The sequence below is a fragment of the Triplophysa rosa genome, linkage group LG8 (assembly GCF_024868665.1).
Source record: "Triplophysa rosa linkage group LG8, Trosa_1v2, whole genome shotgun sequence".
NCBI classification, from domain to species: Eukaryota; Metazoa; Chordata; class Actinopteri; order Cypriniformes; family Nemacheilidae; genus Triplophysa; species Triplophysa rosa.
In genome coordinates, this window is record NC_079897.1 from 3,846,306 (window position 1) to 3,860,184 (window position 13,879).

The 13,879-nt window shown below is 37.7% G+C and overlaps 1 protein-coding gene across 1 annotated transcript; it reads left to right on the forward strand.

Annotated features, from left to right (window-relative positions):
• Positions 1-421: 421 nt before the first annotated feature.
• On the forward strand, positions 422-13,608 carry gapdhs (glyceraldehyde-3-phosphate dehydrogenase, spermatogenic). The gene is made up of 11 exons (XM_057340969.1): positions 422-499; positions 10,137-10,187; positions 10,611-10,707; positions 11,177-11,283; positions 11,628-11,718; positions 11,810-11,928; positions 12,282-12,363; positions 12,448-12,599; positions 12,716-12,878; positions 12,974-13,071; positions 13,206-13,608. The coding sequence occupies exons 2-11, from the start codon at positions 10,159-10,161 to the stop codon at positions 13,273-13,275; spliced, it is 1,008 nt and encodes a 335-aa protein (XP_057196952.1). The 5' UTR covers positions 422-499; positions 10,137-10,158; the 3' UTR covers positions 13,276-13,608.
• Positions 13,609-13,879: the final 271 nt, after the last annotated feature.

The window sequence follows — 13,879 nt, forward strand, 5'->3', positions numbered from 1 at the left end:
ATAAATTGACACACAATGAAGTAATACAGTAATGACATGTAAACACATGTGTTTAGGGCACATATCTGACATCTAATGGATCCTGTCCTGTCCTGATGCCATATTTGGAGTCAAGCTTCTTGGATAACTTTATTGGTTTATATTACAAAATAAATAAAATAACATACACAAGCACTTTGATTGATGTTTCTTAAAATTACATACCCAGATAATTAAATTCTATGTGGAGCACATCTTCTCGGAGCTTATAGCTTCTATGAAAGGCACTTGTTTACAAATCTTGTCATAAATATATCCTCTTTGCCCTTGTATAGTATCCCATTCAGTACCGTTTCTACGGTATTCGTGATAGATAGCTCGTATAAGCTTCTTTAAATTTATCCCGAAACCGGTGTGACGTCACGTTACCAGGACGACCAGACCCGGTGGCACGTGTCTGCTATATAAAGGCGCTGCATTACGCGAAAAGTGGGCAGACTCCGCAGCATCATTGAGCGAGGTGAGTTTATCCTTACAAGTTTACATCTTCTGTTACATCAAGTTGAATTCATAGCTGTGAAAAGCTTGTACAGATTAAATTAAATTATTTGAGTCTGTCTATGCTGCTCTTTGTCTAAGGAAGTGGTTATATAACATGCCAGTGACATGTAACGTTATGCACTGACTGCTGTGATGTTCGTTGTTATGTCGTCTGGCTAGTGAGCATTAGCAGGTTTGATACGAAACTGAAAAACAGAGGAATTACATTTTTTTAGTAATGTCTGCAAGATGCAGAATATTTTATAAAACGAATGTAGGGAGGCGTGACTCATTCATACATTTTAACTGACGTTGTGCAGCTTTTGGACTGTTTAACTGTAATATACATAAAATATGTTTAATTCACATGATGATTGATTTAATCGTCGGTGATAAAATTAGGAAGAAATTCACAAAGCTACGTGCTTCGCTGGTTGCTCGCGATGAACTCTTTCGTTGCGTCATATCGTTCCAGAATGTACCATCTGATGAAGATGCTCCGAAAAGGGGGGAAATATTAATACTGTATTTTAAAACAATCTAACATCGCGAAGTTATGCACTGTGTTATTTGAGCAGAACCATACATTAATCTTAGTCGGGAGATTGATATATAATCGGGCACAGATACGCGAGTAAAGATGAAGGTGTGACGCACTTCCCCTCTTTTTGAACATGAAAAGCTCCCGTTTGCGCACCATTGAATGCAAAAGCAGATAGAAATAATGTCCGGCCCAGAGGACGTGCCATTCACATCAGCGACATCGTGAAGGTCGATTTAGCTGCAAGGTCAAATTATATAATTTCCTGCGGGTAATCTACACGGTCGTATTTCCCATAGCAGTGGCCTGTTTTTTTTTTAAATGCCTTTTACGGTCATGTAAATACACATTTTAGTTGTAATTTAATGTGACTTTTGAGACAGGGCACATGTTACAAGGTGAGCATCATGGGAGATTTTCTCCTCATGTACGTGACTGGTGTCGTGTGCGATGCTGCAGTGGGTAACATGAGTCAGACCTGAAAGAATCATGATTCATGAGTAATAATGAATGAGTTTTTTTGCTAGAAAATGTTCATTAATATTTATATATTATTACACTAATACAAATGGTCATTATTTTATGTATTAAATGATGCAGCGTAATTTGAAACCTATGGTGACATATGGGTGGTTGGAAGGAAGTGATGTCACTAGATGTGATGTGCAAGCAGCATCTCCATCCTTCCTTCATGACCTTCTAGGTCTGACTCTGCAGTTGCCATTGGCGACGAACATCCTCAGCTGATCAATGAAGTGGCCTAGCAAAATTTTAATTCTTAAGGTTAGCTTTATTGTTAGTATACTTTATTTAAATCAAGCATTTTGTGACAGAGGCACACTCATATGTTCACACCATTAGGTAGTTAAAAAAGGCCTTCCAAATGTAATCAGGTGTTTGACTGTATTGATTTACACATCATGACAGCCCTAGTGACATGTGATGTTCATTGGTTTGACATTTGTGACCCTGGATCACAAAACCAGTCTTAAGTAGCACAGGAACATTTTTAGTAAAAGACAACAATACATTGTATGGGTCAAAATTATCATTTTTTTCTTTTAGGCCAAAAATCATTAGGATATTAAATAAAGATCATGTTCCATGAAGATATTTTGTAAATTTACTACCTTAAATATATAAAAACTGTCTGCCACAGTGCCCCTGATTAACAACTTCAAAGGCAATTTTCTCAATATTTTGATTTTTTTGCACTCTCAAATTACAGAGTTTTAAACGGTTGTATCTCAGACAGATATTGTCCTATTCTAACAACTCATAAATCAATAGAAAGTCTATTTATTCAGCTTTCAGAATATATAAAAATCTCAATTTCGAAGAATTGACCCATAAGACTGGTTTTGTTGTCCAGGGTCACATTTGTCCAGTTGGATGCCAGCTCAGAGTAATGTGACCTGAACATTGATTTGACAAGTTAACCTTTTGATTTTTGCACCGTCAGTATATACAGGGAATATTTTTACAATAGTAATGGTCTGTAATAAATCATATGACATGCATATTGCATAGTTTGATGATCTTTATATTTAATAGAAGCTTTATTCTCATTCTATAAAATTAAAAGGTGTGTCTGTACATTGAAAGAAAGATATTTTTCACTGGGGTTTAGGGCTGAAACGATTCCTCGAGTTATTCGAATACCAAAAATCATCGAGGCAATTTTTGTTGCCTCGAAGCCTCGTTTAATCCATTTAACTACAGTACAAACGGAGCACTGCGTTTCCCCACGGACCATTATTACTAACGCACAGCCCGCTAAACTCTACTGTACATGTTACAGGGCTCTCAAGTCTCACGCATTCACCGTGAGACACGCATTTTAGTTTGTTCACACGCTCACACGTATTTCTCATGCTGATAAATAAGTGATAGCTTATTGAAATGATGAACTGCTATTTTACTGTTTTAGTCTATTTTGCGAGTGAAACTTGTTTTCCGGCTGCATTGAGTCCATAAAACTAGATTCGGACTAACGTTAGTGGATGCCGAATCCTGTTATTTACACATGTCATCTGTCTGTTCTGCGTGTCTGAGTGAATGAACTGCACAGTTTAACATGCTACACGTTTGTCTGCGTCTGCGCTTTATGAGGACATGAACTTCAAATCCAGAATTACTCTGAGAGTTTGTTTCACTAACATTTTATTGTTTGAGTGAAGAAACAGACATTCTAAAAAATAAGCGACTTCCGACAACCTGCCAAAATAAAAGTCTGGTTAACTCGGTATTTTATGTGGACAAATATATTACTATTTAAAGAGTACATTCCTCAATATTTTTAAGGGCTTATTTTGGTTTATGGAGTGTCCGACAACAAGTATATGTACATACATGATGTAAAAATACGATTATTTCGTAATAATAAGCCGTTTTTATTACCTTACTTCTTGACTGACTCTCAAATGATTCGTTCCGCGATTCATCTGTGTAATCTCCGCCTTTCCGCCAGCGTAGTCTGATCTGATTGGTCAGATAGTGTAGTCTGCTGTGATTGGTCAGATGGTCTAGTCTGCTGTGATTGGTCAGATGGTCTAGTCTGCTGTGATTGGTCAAATGGTCTAGTCTGCTGTGATTGGTCAAACGCGTTCAGCATGTGTCGCAAATGGACCGCCTATCATTACTACTGTATTACGGTTTGCAGGTGGTTAGATATTAACAGTGTATAGAGAGAGATGGCGTCGATTTTACCTTACCAGTTCGAGCCCGAGTCTGACGAATCATTCTTTAATCCTTATACAGATGCCAGTAAGAAAAAGGACTGTTTTAGACACTTCTCTTGTAACAGTTAGTTATCACGGCATACAGTGTACGGTGTTCGTATCTTCAGATGTTATTATAACTATAGTACACCACACAGTTCTTGAAATAAAGACTTTGTGAGTTAATATGGTTGAACACTTACATTTGCGCAACGAGTTTATAGCTAACGTTAGGTAAACAAACAGTAACAACCCCAAAAATAACAGCAACGTTAGCTAAACACAGACATGAGATAACGTCACACAAATTTAATTTTAAGTAAAGACAAAAATAAAGAGTCACACTTACAGGTTGTGATTCGGTGGAGCTTACAGGTCCAAATAAAGTTGGTATTGCAACATCTTTTAAGGAAAGACGTTTAATGTATCCTGCAGTAAAGGCGCCAAGATTGATGAAGCAATCTTCGGTAAAATGACGCGCGCAAAGTAAAACGTTCGGTTTATACTCCTTTGGTGTCGTTTGAAAAATAAATAGTAACAATAGAAACAAATTAGTTGTTCATTTTAAGAGACCTGTCATATTTTCTCTTGTATATTTAGTATTGCTCTTTAATAAAGAAAAAGTATTTATTATCCAAATACCCGATTAATCGATGGAAAAATCAGCAGAATACTCGATTACTAAAATAATCGATAGCTGCAGCCCTACTGGGGTTTAACATGCTATAATTAGCAATGTTGGAGGAGTAAAGATTTTAAGGTAAAATTTCCATTCCCCCCTCCCACATTGTCTGGCGACAGCATAAAACTGAGCCAAGAACTGATACTGAGATTCAGTTTAATTTCTTACACCACACTTGTTGCAGTGTTTTACAGGCAAACATAACAGCTGACACACAAATTTGTGCTGCTGTAGTTATCGTGTATAGGAACGCTTCCCTCCCAAAAAATGCTGTTTTCCCTGCTGCTGATTTCGAGTTGGAATGACACAGCATTTCCTCTGGACGCCTTTCCACAGCTCCATGAATTCAGTATCTTTCTGCACTCAGTAAATACATATGAATCATTTTATCAATAAAAATCTACTGCCTGTAACAGTTTGCAACAGAAATCCTGTTGATTCAGAATTTGTTGCATTTTTTTGCTAATGCAGCACTGATGCAAGTTCCTGTTTGACATTTTGCCCCATTTCAATAGTGCCTTTCTACTCCTATTGGTGTACTTGTTCCAGAAAAGTGTCCTGGTTACATCCAGCTTTCTGCCCTTGTTCTGTCACACTCAAGTGTTTTAGTCAGAGGAAATGGCCGCTGCTGGGTGGGAAGTGCAGGTCCTTGCATCTCCGAGAGAGAAGGTGTGGCGTAGTGTTTAGTCAGTCAAGGTTAACTTCCTCCTGCCTCAGGATATTGAACAATCCTGCCAAATGAAAGCGAGAGGAAAGAGAAGCTGAAATCTGATGCTAATATTGTATTGTAATGTGACATATGTGTAGTATATCATCTTTCAAGATCTAATTCAATATCCAGATTGCGAATGTATTGTGAGCAGATGCTGACAAAATGATCACTCGTTTGAAAGCAGTCATCCCAATGCCGCCCATTTTTGCTTTCTCCTCCTCACATTTCTATAGATGCAAGTCTGTGATATACTAGTAATTCTCTGACTGTGGTTTAATGCACGTTAATCCTTATTTTGTTAGCTATTTTTGTTTCTACACGTCCACCCCCCAAAGTTAAATTCCCCATAGTAGTCAGCTAATCCACCCTCATTTTAATTTCTAGGTTTATGTTTCATGTGATGTATATGTGATGTGACAGTGCTGAACAACAGAACATTAGACTTTAAACAGAACAGTGGGCCAATTGAATTTAGGGTTATTTAAAAGGTGTGTGTCATGTGATCTGGGTCTAAGTGAAGACGGTAGGACAGTTCTGACTGACTTTATTCCAGTGTTATAAAGGACTATTTATACACATACAGTGGCACAATTTATTGAAAAAATGTTATTATATTCTAGTTATCTGTCTGAAAAAAGCTATATCCAGGAAGTAAAGGAAAGGAAGGAAAACTGAAGATTTAATGTTTTCCTGCAATCCAATTCAACCAATAAAGTGCTGCAATTTCATTAGATTATCTGGCTCGTGAAGTTGCCAAATGCAAAGCATCTCTCAAATGCACAATAGTTCTTTTATTTACCTTCATGCACAAGTACAAAAGCTTCATTTCTAAATAGGGATGTAACGATTCACTCATCTTACGATGCGATGCGATTCACGATTCTGATCTCACGATGCGATTTATTCACGATTTACTCACGATTTATTTTTACAAAATGAGTTGAAACAAATTAGAAATGAACAACTTCCCTTGCATTATTTCTTAAATGCTTCACATTTATTTGTATAATAAAATTATGTTTTATTTCAAATAACAAAACTAAACTGCAATTTTATAACAAATTAATAATAAAAAAAGTCTCTTTAATATAAACAAACTAATACTGTCTGTGCTTTTCTTGGACTTTTTTGCATTTAAGAAATATCAGCATGTCCACGTTTAGGTTTGCATTGAAAATAGCGGCCCCTGCTGTTCAAAAAATGTATTGCGATTCAGTTCACACCTCAACCGATTTGAATCGTCACTCATTATAATCGATTTGCAACCGGCTCACGGTGAATCGTTACATCCCTATTTCTAAATAATAAACACCAGCAGCTGTAGTATTTGCATTACTGTATTTGCATACGGAATGCAGTTATTCGATCTCAAAACTGAATCTACTGGTGCATCAGTCGTTTTTCTTGCAGTGCAGTCTGGGTACTCTGTAACAAGACTGCATTGGATTGGGCATGTGGATTAGGATTATGCAGGCAGGCCAGGTGCAGAACAGCGTTCACCCACACAAACCCATGGCCAGATTAGGAGATTAAAAGGAGGTCTTCAATTACATGCAGCCAGATGCGAAGACAAGTCTTATTCGTACGGTGAAAACTCTTTGCTGTGAGCATGACATCACATGATCATTCATATCCCAGTTTGTTTGATGTTTTTAACATTTAAAGCAATTTTAATACTTTGCAAAAGTGTAGAATTATGCTAATTTAGAGAATTAGAGTTTTCATAAATTTTTTATATTAATAACCATAGTCTCTTTTCACACTGGTGCTGCTCTTGAGTTCTTCATTATGACCAGGGCCCGTATTTATCGAGCTTTTCAAAGTGCCATTTTAGTCTTAAGTGCTGAGAATTCATGAAATTTACTCCTACTTCCAAAATTAAACTAGCCTAAGAATCACTCTTACTCTCCCAATTATTTAAAACAGCTCGAGAGGTCTCTGAAGTGCTTAGGAGTTGCCACTAGGGGCTTGTGATGGTGCTGAAGAGACAGAGACATGTGGTGAACAGAGGGGTTGGCCAATGGAACCGTAACATTATACACGCAAAAATTCGGTACTGCCTTGCATAGGCGTAATTGCGGGTGGCACTTAAAGTATGAGTATTAAAGTATGAATTTGCGAACGGCATTTACACAGCATCTACACATCAATTTTCATAAACGAATTTATACATTTAACAAACTTCTTTGTGCGCAAGATAAAAGACACGCAGTCCGTACATGTCATTAATGCAGCACGCATTCGAGTTATGCTCTATGGATCATCAGTAGCCTACTGTTGCGCGTTCTCGTTATGCTGTATTGTTCTGGTATGTGTGATTTCACACTCAAGAAAAGATTTATACCGAAAATAACATTGTATTTAAAGCAAAAATACTCGACTAAAACAAATAAAAACCAATTCCAGCACCAGTTTAAAATGGGTAATTAAGAAATGGTGGAAACGTGTTTTATTTTTCATTTCCAATGTCTATATCATAATGTGTTCTTTTGAAAAGTCTTTATTGTCATATGTGTGTTGAATATAAACTCCTTTTAGGAATTTCACCATTCAACGTGAATGTATCAGAGAATATTCTTAAATAAGGAAATCTATTCAGTCATTGGTCCATGCCAATGTCGTCATCCAAAATCCCGTTTGCGGCACAGCAAAGTGTCGTAAATCATCTCTAAGCCTGACACTTAAGATTTAGTCCTACACTTCACTTAAATTACGAGTGAGATGCTTTATAGCTAACTTTTAAGCGCAGCTTTGAGCCAAGATTTTTTTTGCTCTTAAGTCAATTCTTAGCAGGGTTCTAGTGAGTAATTCTTAGAAGCTTGATAAATACTAGGGCTGTGCAAACATATCGATACATGTAACTATCGCAATATTTTTTTTTTCAATAGTGTATCGATAGTGATACCTATCAATATATATATTTTAAAATCATGTCATATACATACAGTACGGCCAAAAGTAAGTGGAAGCGAGCATGGCGAAAAATATAAGAACGCTTGGAGCTCTCAGAGCTGATGTGTGGGTGTGCTCTGGTTTTCAAAATAAGTAATGGAGTAATGAGTTATATAAAATAAATGCTGTTTGTAGGCTTCGCAAGTCATGACACTTGCAAGTCACTTGGCTACTGCAGTCCATTAGACAAAAAGTTTATTAAGAAAAGTAACAATGACATTTATTGTGCTTTCACGGATGTGACACCAGCACATTTACAGCACGGATGAACCAGGGGTTTTATACTGCCCATGTTCAGTGTTTTAACTGTAATGCACCACAACAGCCAAGTGACTTGCGTGAGCCACCTTATTCCCCTGTGCTACCCACTTGAGGGGAGCAATTATGTTACTAAATATTACTATTACCAGCAATAATGTAATTTTAAAAAGCAGTTCATGGGTATTGTAAACCATTTCATGAATTGAGTTTGAAATGGTAAATCGGTCATGTAGATTGTGATTGGTTGCTGTATTCTAAGCCTAAGGCTGATTTCCTGTATGTTTGGAAACCGTGGAGCCATTTCCATTGGGAAAATGGATTTTTGTAGTGCCTGAAACTAGACAGCTGGTGAAGAGCATCCCCAGGATATTTTGAGGTCTGTATGATCGTAACTTGGGGTCAGAGCGACATTATTTGACAGAATAGGTCAAATGAACGATGTCCCGAGAAAACCTGTTCTGTCACCTCTTTGATCACCGCGTGTCTGGTTTTGTACTACAAATCTTGATGAAAGTGTAAACATGTGAACTGAAAACAAGCCATAGCTCACTATAATCCAAATAATAAGACATTCTCCATTGACCGGCCACATCTGTGGGCTTTTAGGGAGCTATGTTTTGTTGTTTAGTACACCTATAAAAGGTGCATATTTTTTAAATGTCAAACAAACTGTAATGCATTAAAGCCATTCCCTTGACATAAGGAACGTCTTGTAGTGTTTTTAATACGGTAATGTAAGTCACCTGGATTCTTTACCTACATCTAAACCATGCATCTGTAAGACATTGATCAACTTCTTCTAATCATTTCTGAGCGAGTTTGGTTGTCACCTTACATTAAAAAATCAATAAGCCACACCCCTCTGTTTTATATTTAAAAATATCTATTTCCTATTACAGTTCAATATCTTTTACTTCTTTGTAGCACACATTGTCTGTATATGGCATGATTGGATAAAATTTCCCTCTGGTCCGTTTGTCAAACTCAGATTTCATAATCTCCAGTCCTCATGCTATGAACTCTGATAAAACAGAAAGCTGTGAGCGTGTCGTGCATGTCATAACTTGTTTAATGATGAAACATTGAAGACCGTTTGGCAATACATTCCCACTTTTCACCGCACAAGATTTCAGCGGAATTTCTGAATGTCCTGTGTACACAGAATTTGTTTAAGGATCTATTTACAAATCTACATGTATGAGGAAGTACAATACAGACTGATCTACAGTAATTGCGTCAAGTGAAGAACATTTCATTTACTTAAAATCATTTAGGACATGCTTTTATCCAAAGAGAGTTCCAAAATGGGGTAGAATAAAAGACAAGTCTTAGCACAATAGACATTCAGCTCAGCCAGGCTAATAAAGTATGCCGGTCCGGTGAGCCGAGGTTTTTGGAAACTGCCCAAGCAGCATGCTAATAGACCCAAGAACAATACAAACTGGAGAAGAGTTCAAACCTCCACCCACCATCCAGAACAACACAGCGACTCAGAGAAAGTTCACTTAGTTAAATTCAACAAGACCACTCATACAATGACATTATTTGGTTCATAAAATGATTATTTGATAGCATAGTTATCATTCATTATGCCGATTTAAGTATAAATGTATGCATCAAATGGACATTTTGGAATTTACCACATTAAACTTGATTCAAACGTTTATCATAAGATGTGTATTCGTGTTCATTTCATGTATTCATTTTTGTAAAAAACAAACTCATGTTCTTTGTCTTTTTATGTTTAAGGTTCAGGACCACTTTAGCAATCATGTCTGATCTTTGTGTTGGAATTAATGGGTAAGTTTACATCCCGTTTGATATTTCACGACCAGAATAAATACAAATTGTACAATTGTGTGGACAAAGAGAGAGTGAGAGCAAATGGCCTGATTCAGAATGATTACAGCAACCGGATTACTCAGGATGAACTATAAGCCCCACAAAGCATACAAGCCCGTATACACACACCCTCACACACCCACCCCTGCAGGCGATGTGTCTTACCAGTCAGATTTCAGGAAATTAAGCTGACACTTTACTCTGTTTAGGAAAAGAGCATTTATATCCTTACAATTGACAATTGTTTAGTGGAATTTTCCATTGTGTTCTCAACGGACTGACAGGAATGAGAGAAAATGCTATTAAAGTTGCAGTCTTGTATATTAAATGATACAAGAGAAATTCTGTGGCTAAATATCTTAAATGCCTGTGTTTGTGTAGATTCGGCCGCATCGGGCGTCTGGTCCTCAGGGCCTGCCTGCAGAAGGGCATCAAGGTCGCGGCCATCAACGACCCCTTCATTGACCTGCAGTACATGGTGAGATTCAGTGAAATGGAAATGATTGTTATTCTACTCATTGTATAAAGCATCAGACGTGTCAAACATTCAGAACCTCACTGGTTCACAGACATCAAGGCCAGACCAGAGTTTTGAGATTTCAGGCTCTTTCACGCAGCGTTAGAAATCAGCTGTGCAGCATTTTTTACTGCGTAGTTGAATGTAACACGTCATGCTTAAAATCAACATGAAATCCGAATGGACCCAACTTATCTCCTAATGTACCATCCAGGTACATCCTCTTATTTTTCAAACAATTTTGCACAGTTATGATATTCATTGGATTCAAAGCATGCTCCATATTTTTTAATATCCTGCATCACATGTGAAATGGATTGTTAACTCTGTGTTATGTCAACATCTGTACAGTGATTCTAAAATTCCCTAACCAGTAATCATTCGATTTTTAATGTGTGTAATGTATATTTTATTCTTTCTTGTCTAACAGGTCTACATGTTCAAGTATGACTCCACTCATGGACGGTACAAGGGAGACGTGCGTATGGAGGATGGAAAGCTGATTGTTGATGGTCAGGCCATCTCTGTGTTCCAGTGGTACGTGATGTTGCTCTTAAATGTGTTATTTGTAGCCCATTAGGAATGTTAGAACTGGAGCCCAGTCACATAAACTACACATTTATTCAAACAGGTTGAAATACATTGTATACACAGTCATAAAAGAAAGATTTAGGATAACTTGAATGCTCAGTGTATACTCTATGTAAACTGCATATTATTTAAAAATGATTTAGATATATACAATATAGAATGATGAATGTCACATGACTGTACTAGATTGCATGCAAGTGGTGTTCAACAAACTGTGTGCAAGTAGCAAGGAAGTATGCTGTTCTGAACACAAGACCTGTAGTCTAATTGTCTTTTTTTCTTACATGAAGTATGAAGCCTGCTGAGATCCCATGGGGTGATGCTGGAGCCCTCTATGTAGTCGAATCTACCGGAGTCTTCCTCAGCATTGAGAAGGCTTCAGTAAGTGTTAAGCTTATGTTAATATTGGAGCATCAAGTATGCTTATAATGTTCAGATTATCCCAATAAAACTTTTCCCAATCATTTTATAGGCTCACATCCAGGGCGGCGCTAAACGCGTGGTCGTGTCTGCTCCATCACCCGACGCACCCATGTTTGTGATGGGGGTCAACGAGGACAAATATGACCCCTCCAGTATGACCATTGTCAGGTGGGTAAAAGCATATTGGTAGGGTTGTTCAGACGTAATTCTGAAATAATGTAACCCGCATAAAAGGCCAAATATAGACGGTGTATAGAAAGTAATGTTTGCATGAGTGTGAGGTGAGAGGTTTGCCTAATATTGAGTTTTGTAATTTAGCAGGTGTGCACTATGAAAAATGACTTTCAGACTTTTCAGAAATTCAATGTATTTAAAATGAATGGAGATGCTAGCTAATATGTAAATGCATACATAAAAATCATCTGTTATGTTTACTCGTGCATGCTTTAGAATTGCTGAACAAATTTTTAGGTGAGACATTTTTGGCTCAATTAATGTACATTTTGTTGAAAACCTCACAGCAATGCATCCTGCACCACTAACTGCTTGGCTCCCCTGGCTAAAGTTATTCATGACAACTTTGGTATTGAGGAGGCTCTCATGGTAAGTCAAAGCCTGGCGTTACTCCGTAAGTCCTGTTTTATTGTGTATTCATCTCACTTTTGTCTTTGTCTTACCCTTTGGCAGACCACAGTCCACGCCTACACTGCTACACAGAAGACGGTGGATGGCCCCTCTGCTAAGGCCTGGCGTGACGGACGCGGTGCACACCAGAACATCATCCCTGCTTCAACTGGTGCCGCCAAAGCTGTGGGCAAAGTAATTCCTGAGCTCAACGGGTCAGTACACAGACACAGAAAGAGCAAAAAAACAGTTATAATTCCAGTCGTGGATGCTGATTGGTCAAAACAGTAGCAACTATGATGCAAAAGGTAAAAATCTATCTGTTTTGTAGCAAGCTGACCGGCATGGCGTTCCGTGTGCCAGTGGCTGACGTGTCCGTTGTTGACCTCACCTGCCGCCTATCAAAGCCCGCTGCCTACAATAGCATCAAGGCAGCTGTCAAGAAGGCTGCTCAGGGACCAATGAAAGGAATTCTGGGATACACAGAGGATTCAGTAAGTATTGCAGTCTTCCCCATCTCTGTATCTCCATAAATATTGGAAAAAAAGTAGATTATGGCACATCGTTTAATGTTGTTGTCTTGTTTTAGGTGGTTTCTTCTGATTTCATTGGTGACACTCACTCTTCCATCTTTGATGCCGGTGCAGGCATCTCTCTCAATGACAACTTTGTCAAACTCATCTCTTGGTAAGATGAAGAATAGGATGCGTCCAGTTTATAATGTGCAGCTGGGACGGGCTGATAAATTGAAAATAAGCTATTTACTAGCGGTGACATCAATATTACAAAAATAAATGTGATCTTTTTTGTCTTTCTCACAGGTATGACAATGAATTTGGCTACAGCCACCGTGTTGCAGATCTGTTAATGTACATGCACTCAAAGGAGTAACGTACAAGTTTTGTGACCACAGAACAGACCATTCCTTCTTTTCTTCCTCCTTATTTCATAAGGGCGTGTCGCCATAGCGACACCCCTTAGAGCTACTGTTCTCACCTATGAGACCAGCTTGTCTCTGTAGCTGTTTGTGTGTACACGTGTTAGTTTATTTTGACAGTATTGTGTCGTCGTCACCCAACAGGCATTGCTGTAGTTGTTTCCATTCTGGGTGTAACCACAGTGTGTTGGTGTAAAGAGAATTACTGTTACAAGAGGTCAAAGGCTACTGTAATGCAGAGTATAAGGAAACTAATTAAACTGTTTGAAAAAATGAATGTGTTCTAGTCATTTGTCTCATATAAATTGTATGTATTTACATAATTGTAAAGTGAATTTATTTAATGTTCATGTATTTGGCAGATGCTTTTTCTAAAGCAGCTTGTATTCAAGTTATACATTTAATCTGTATCTGAGAATGTGTTAACTGAGGAAAGACCTGAAATCAAATATTTAATAAACAGACAAGGGGCAGGGACTGTGTAAATAATATTTTGTCTAAATCTGCAGAAATCGGGTATGGAGGAGTATGTGTGCTTTATAGTTTTATATTTATATT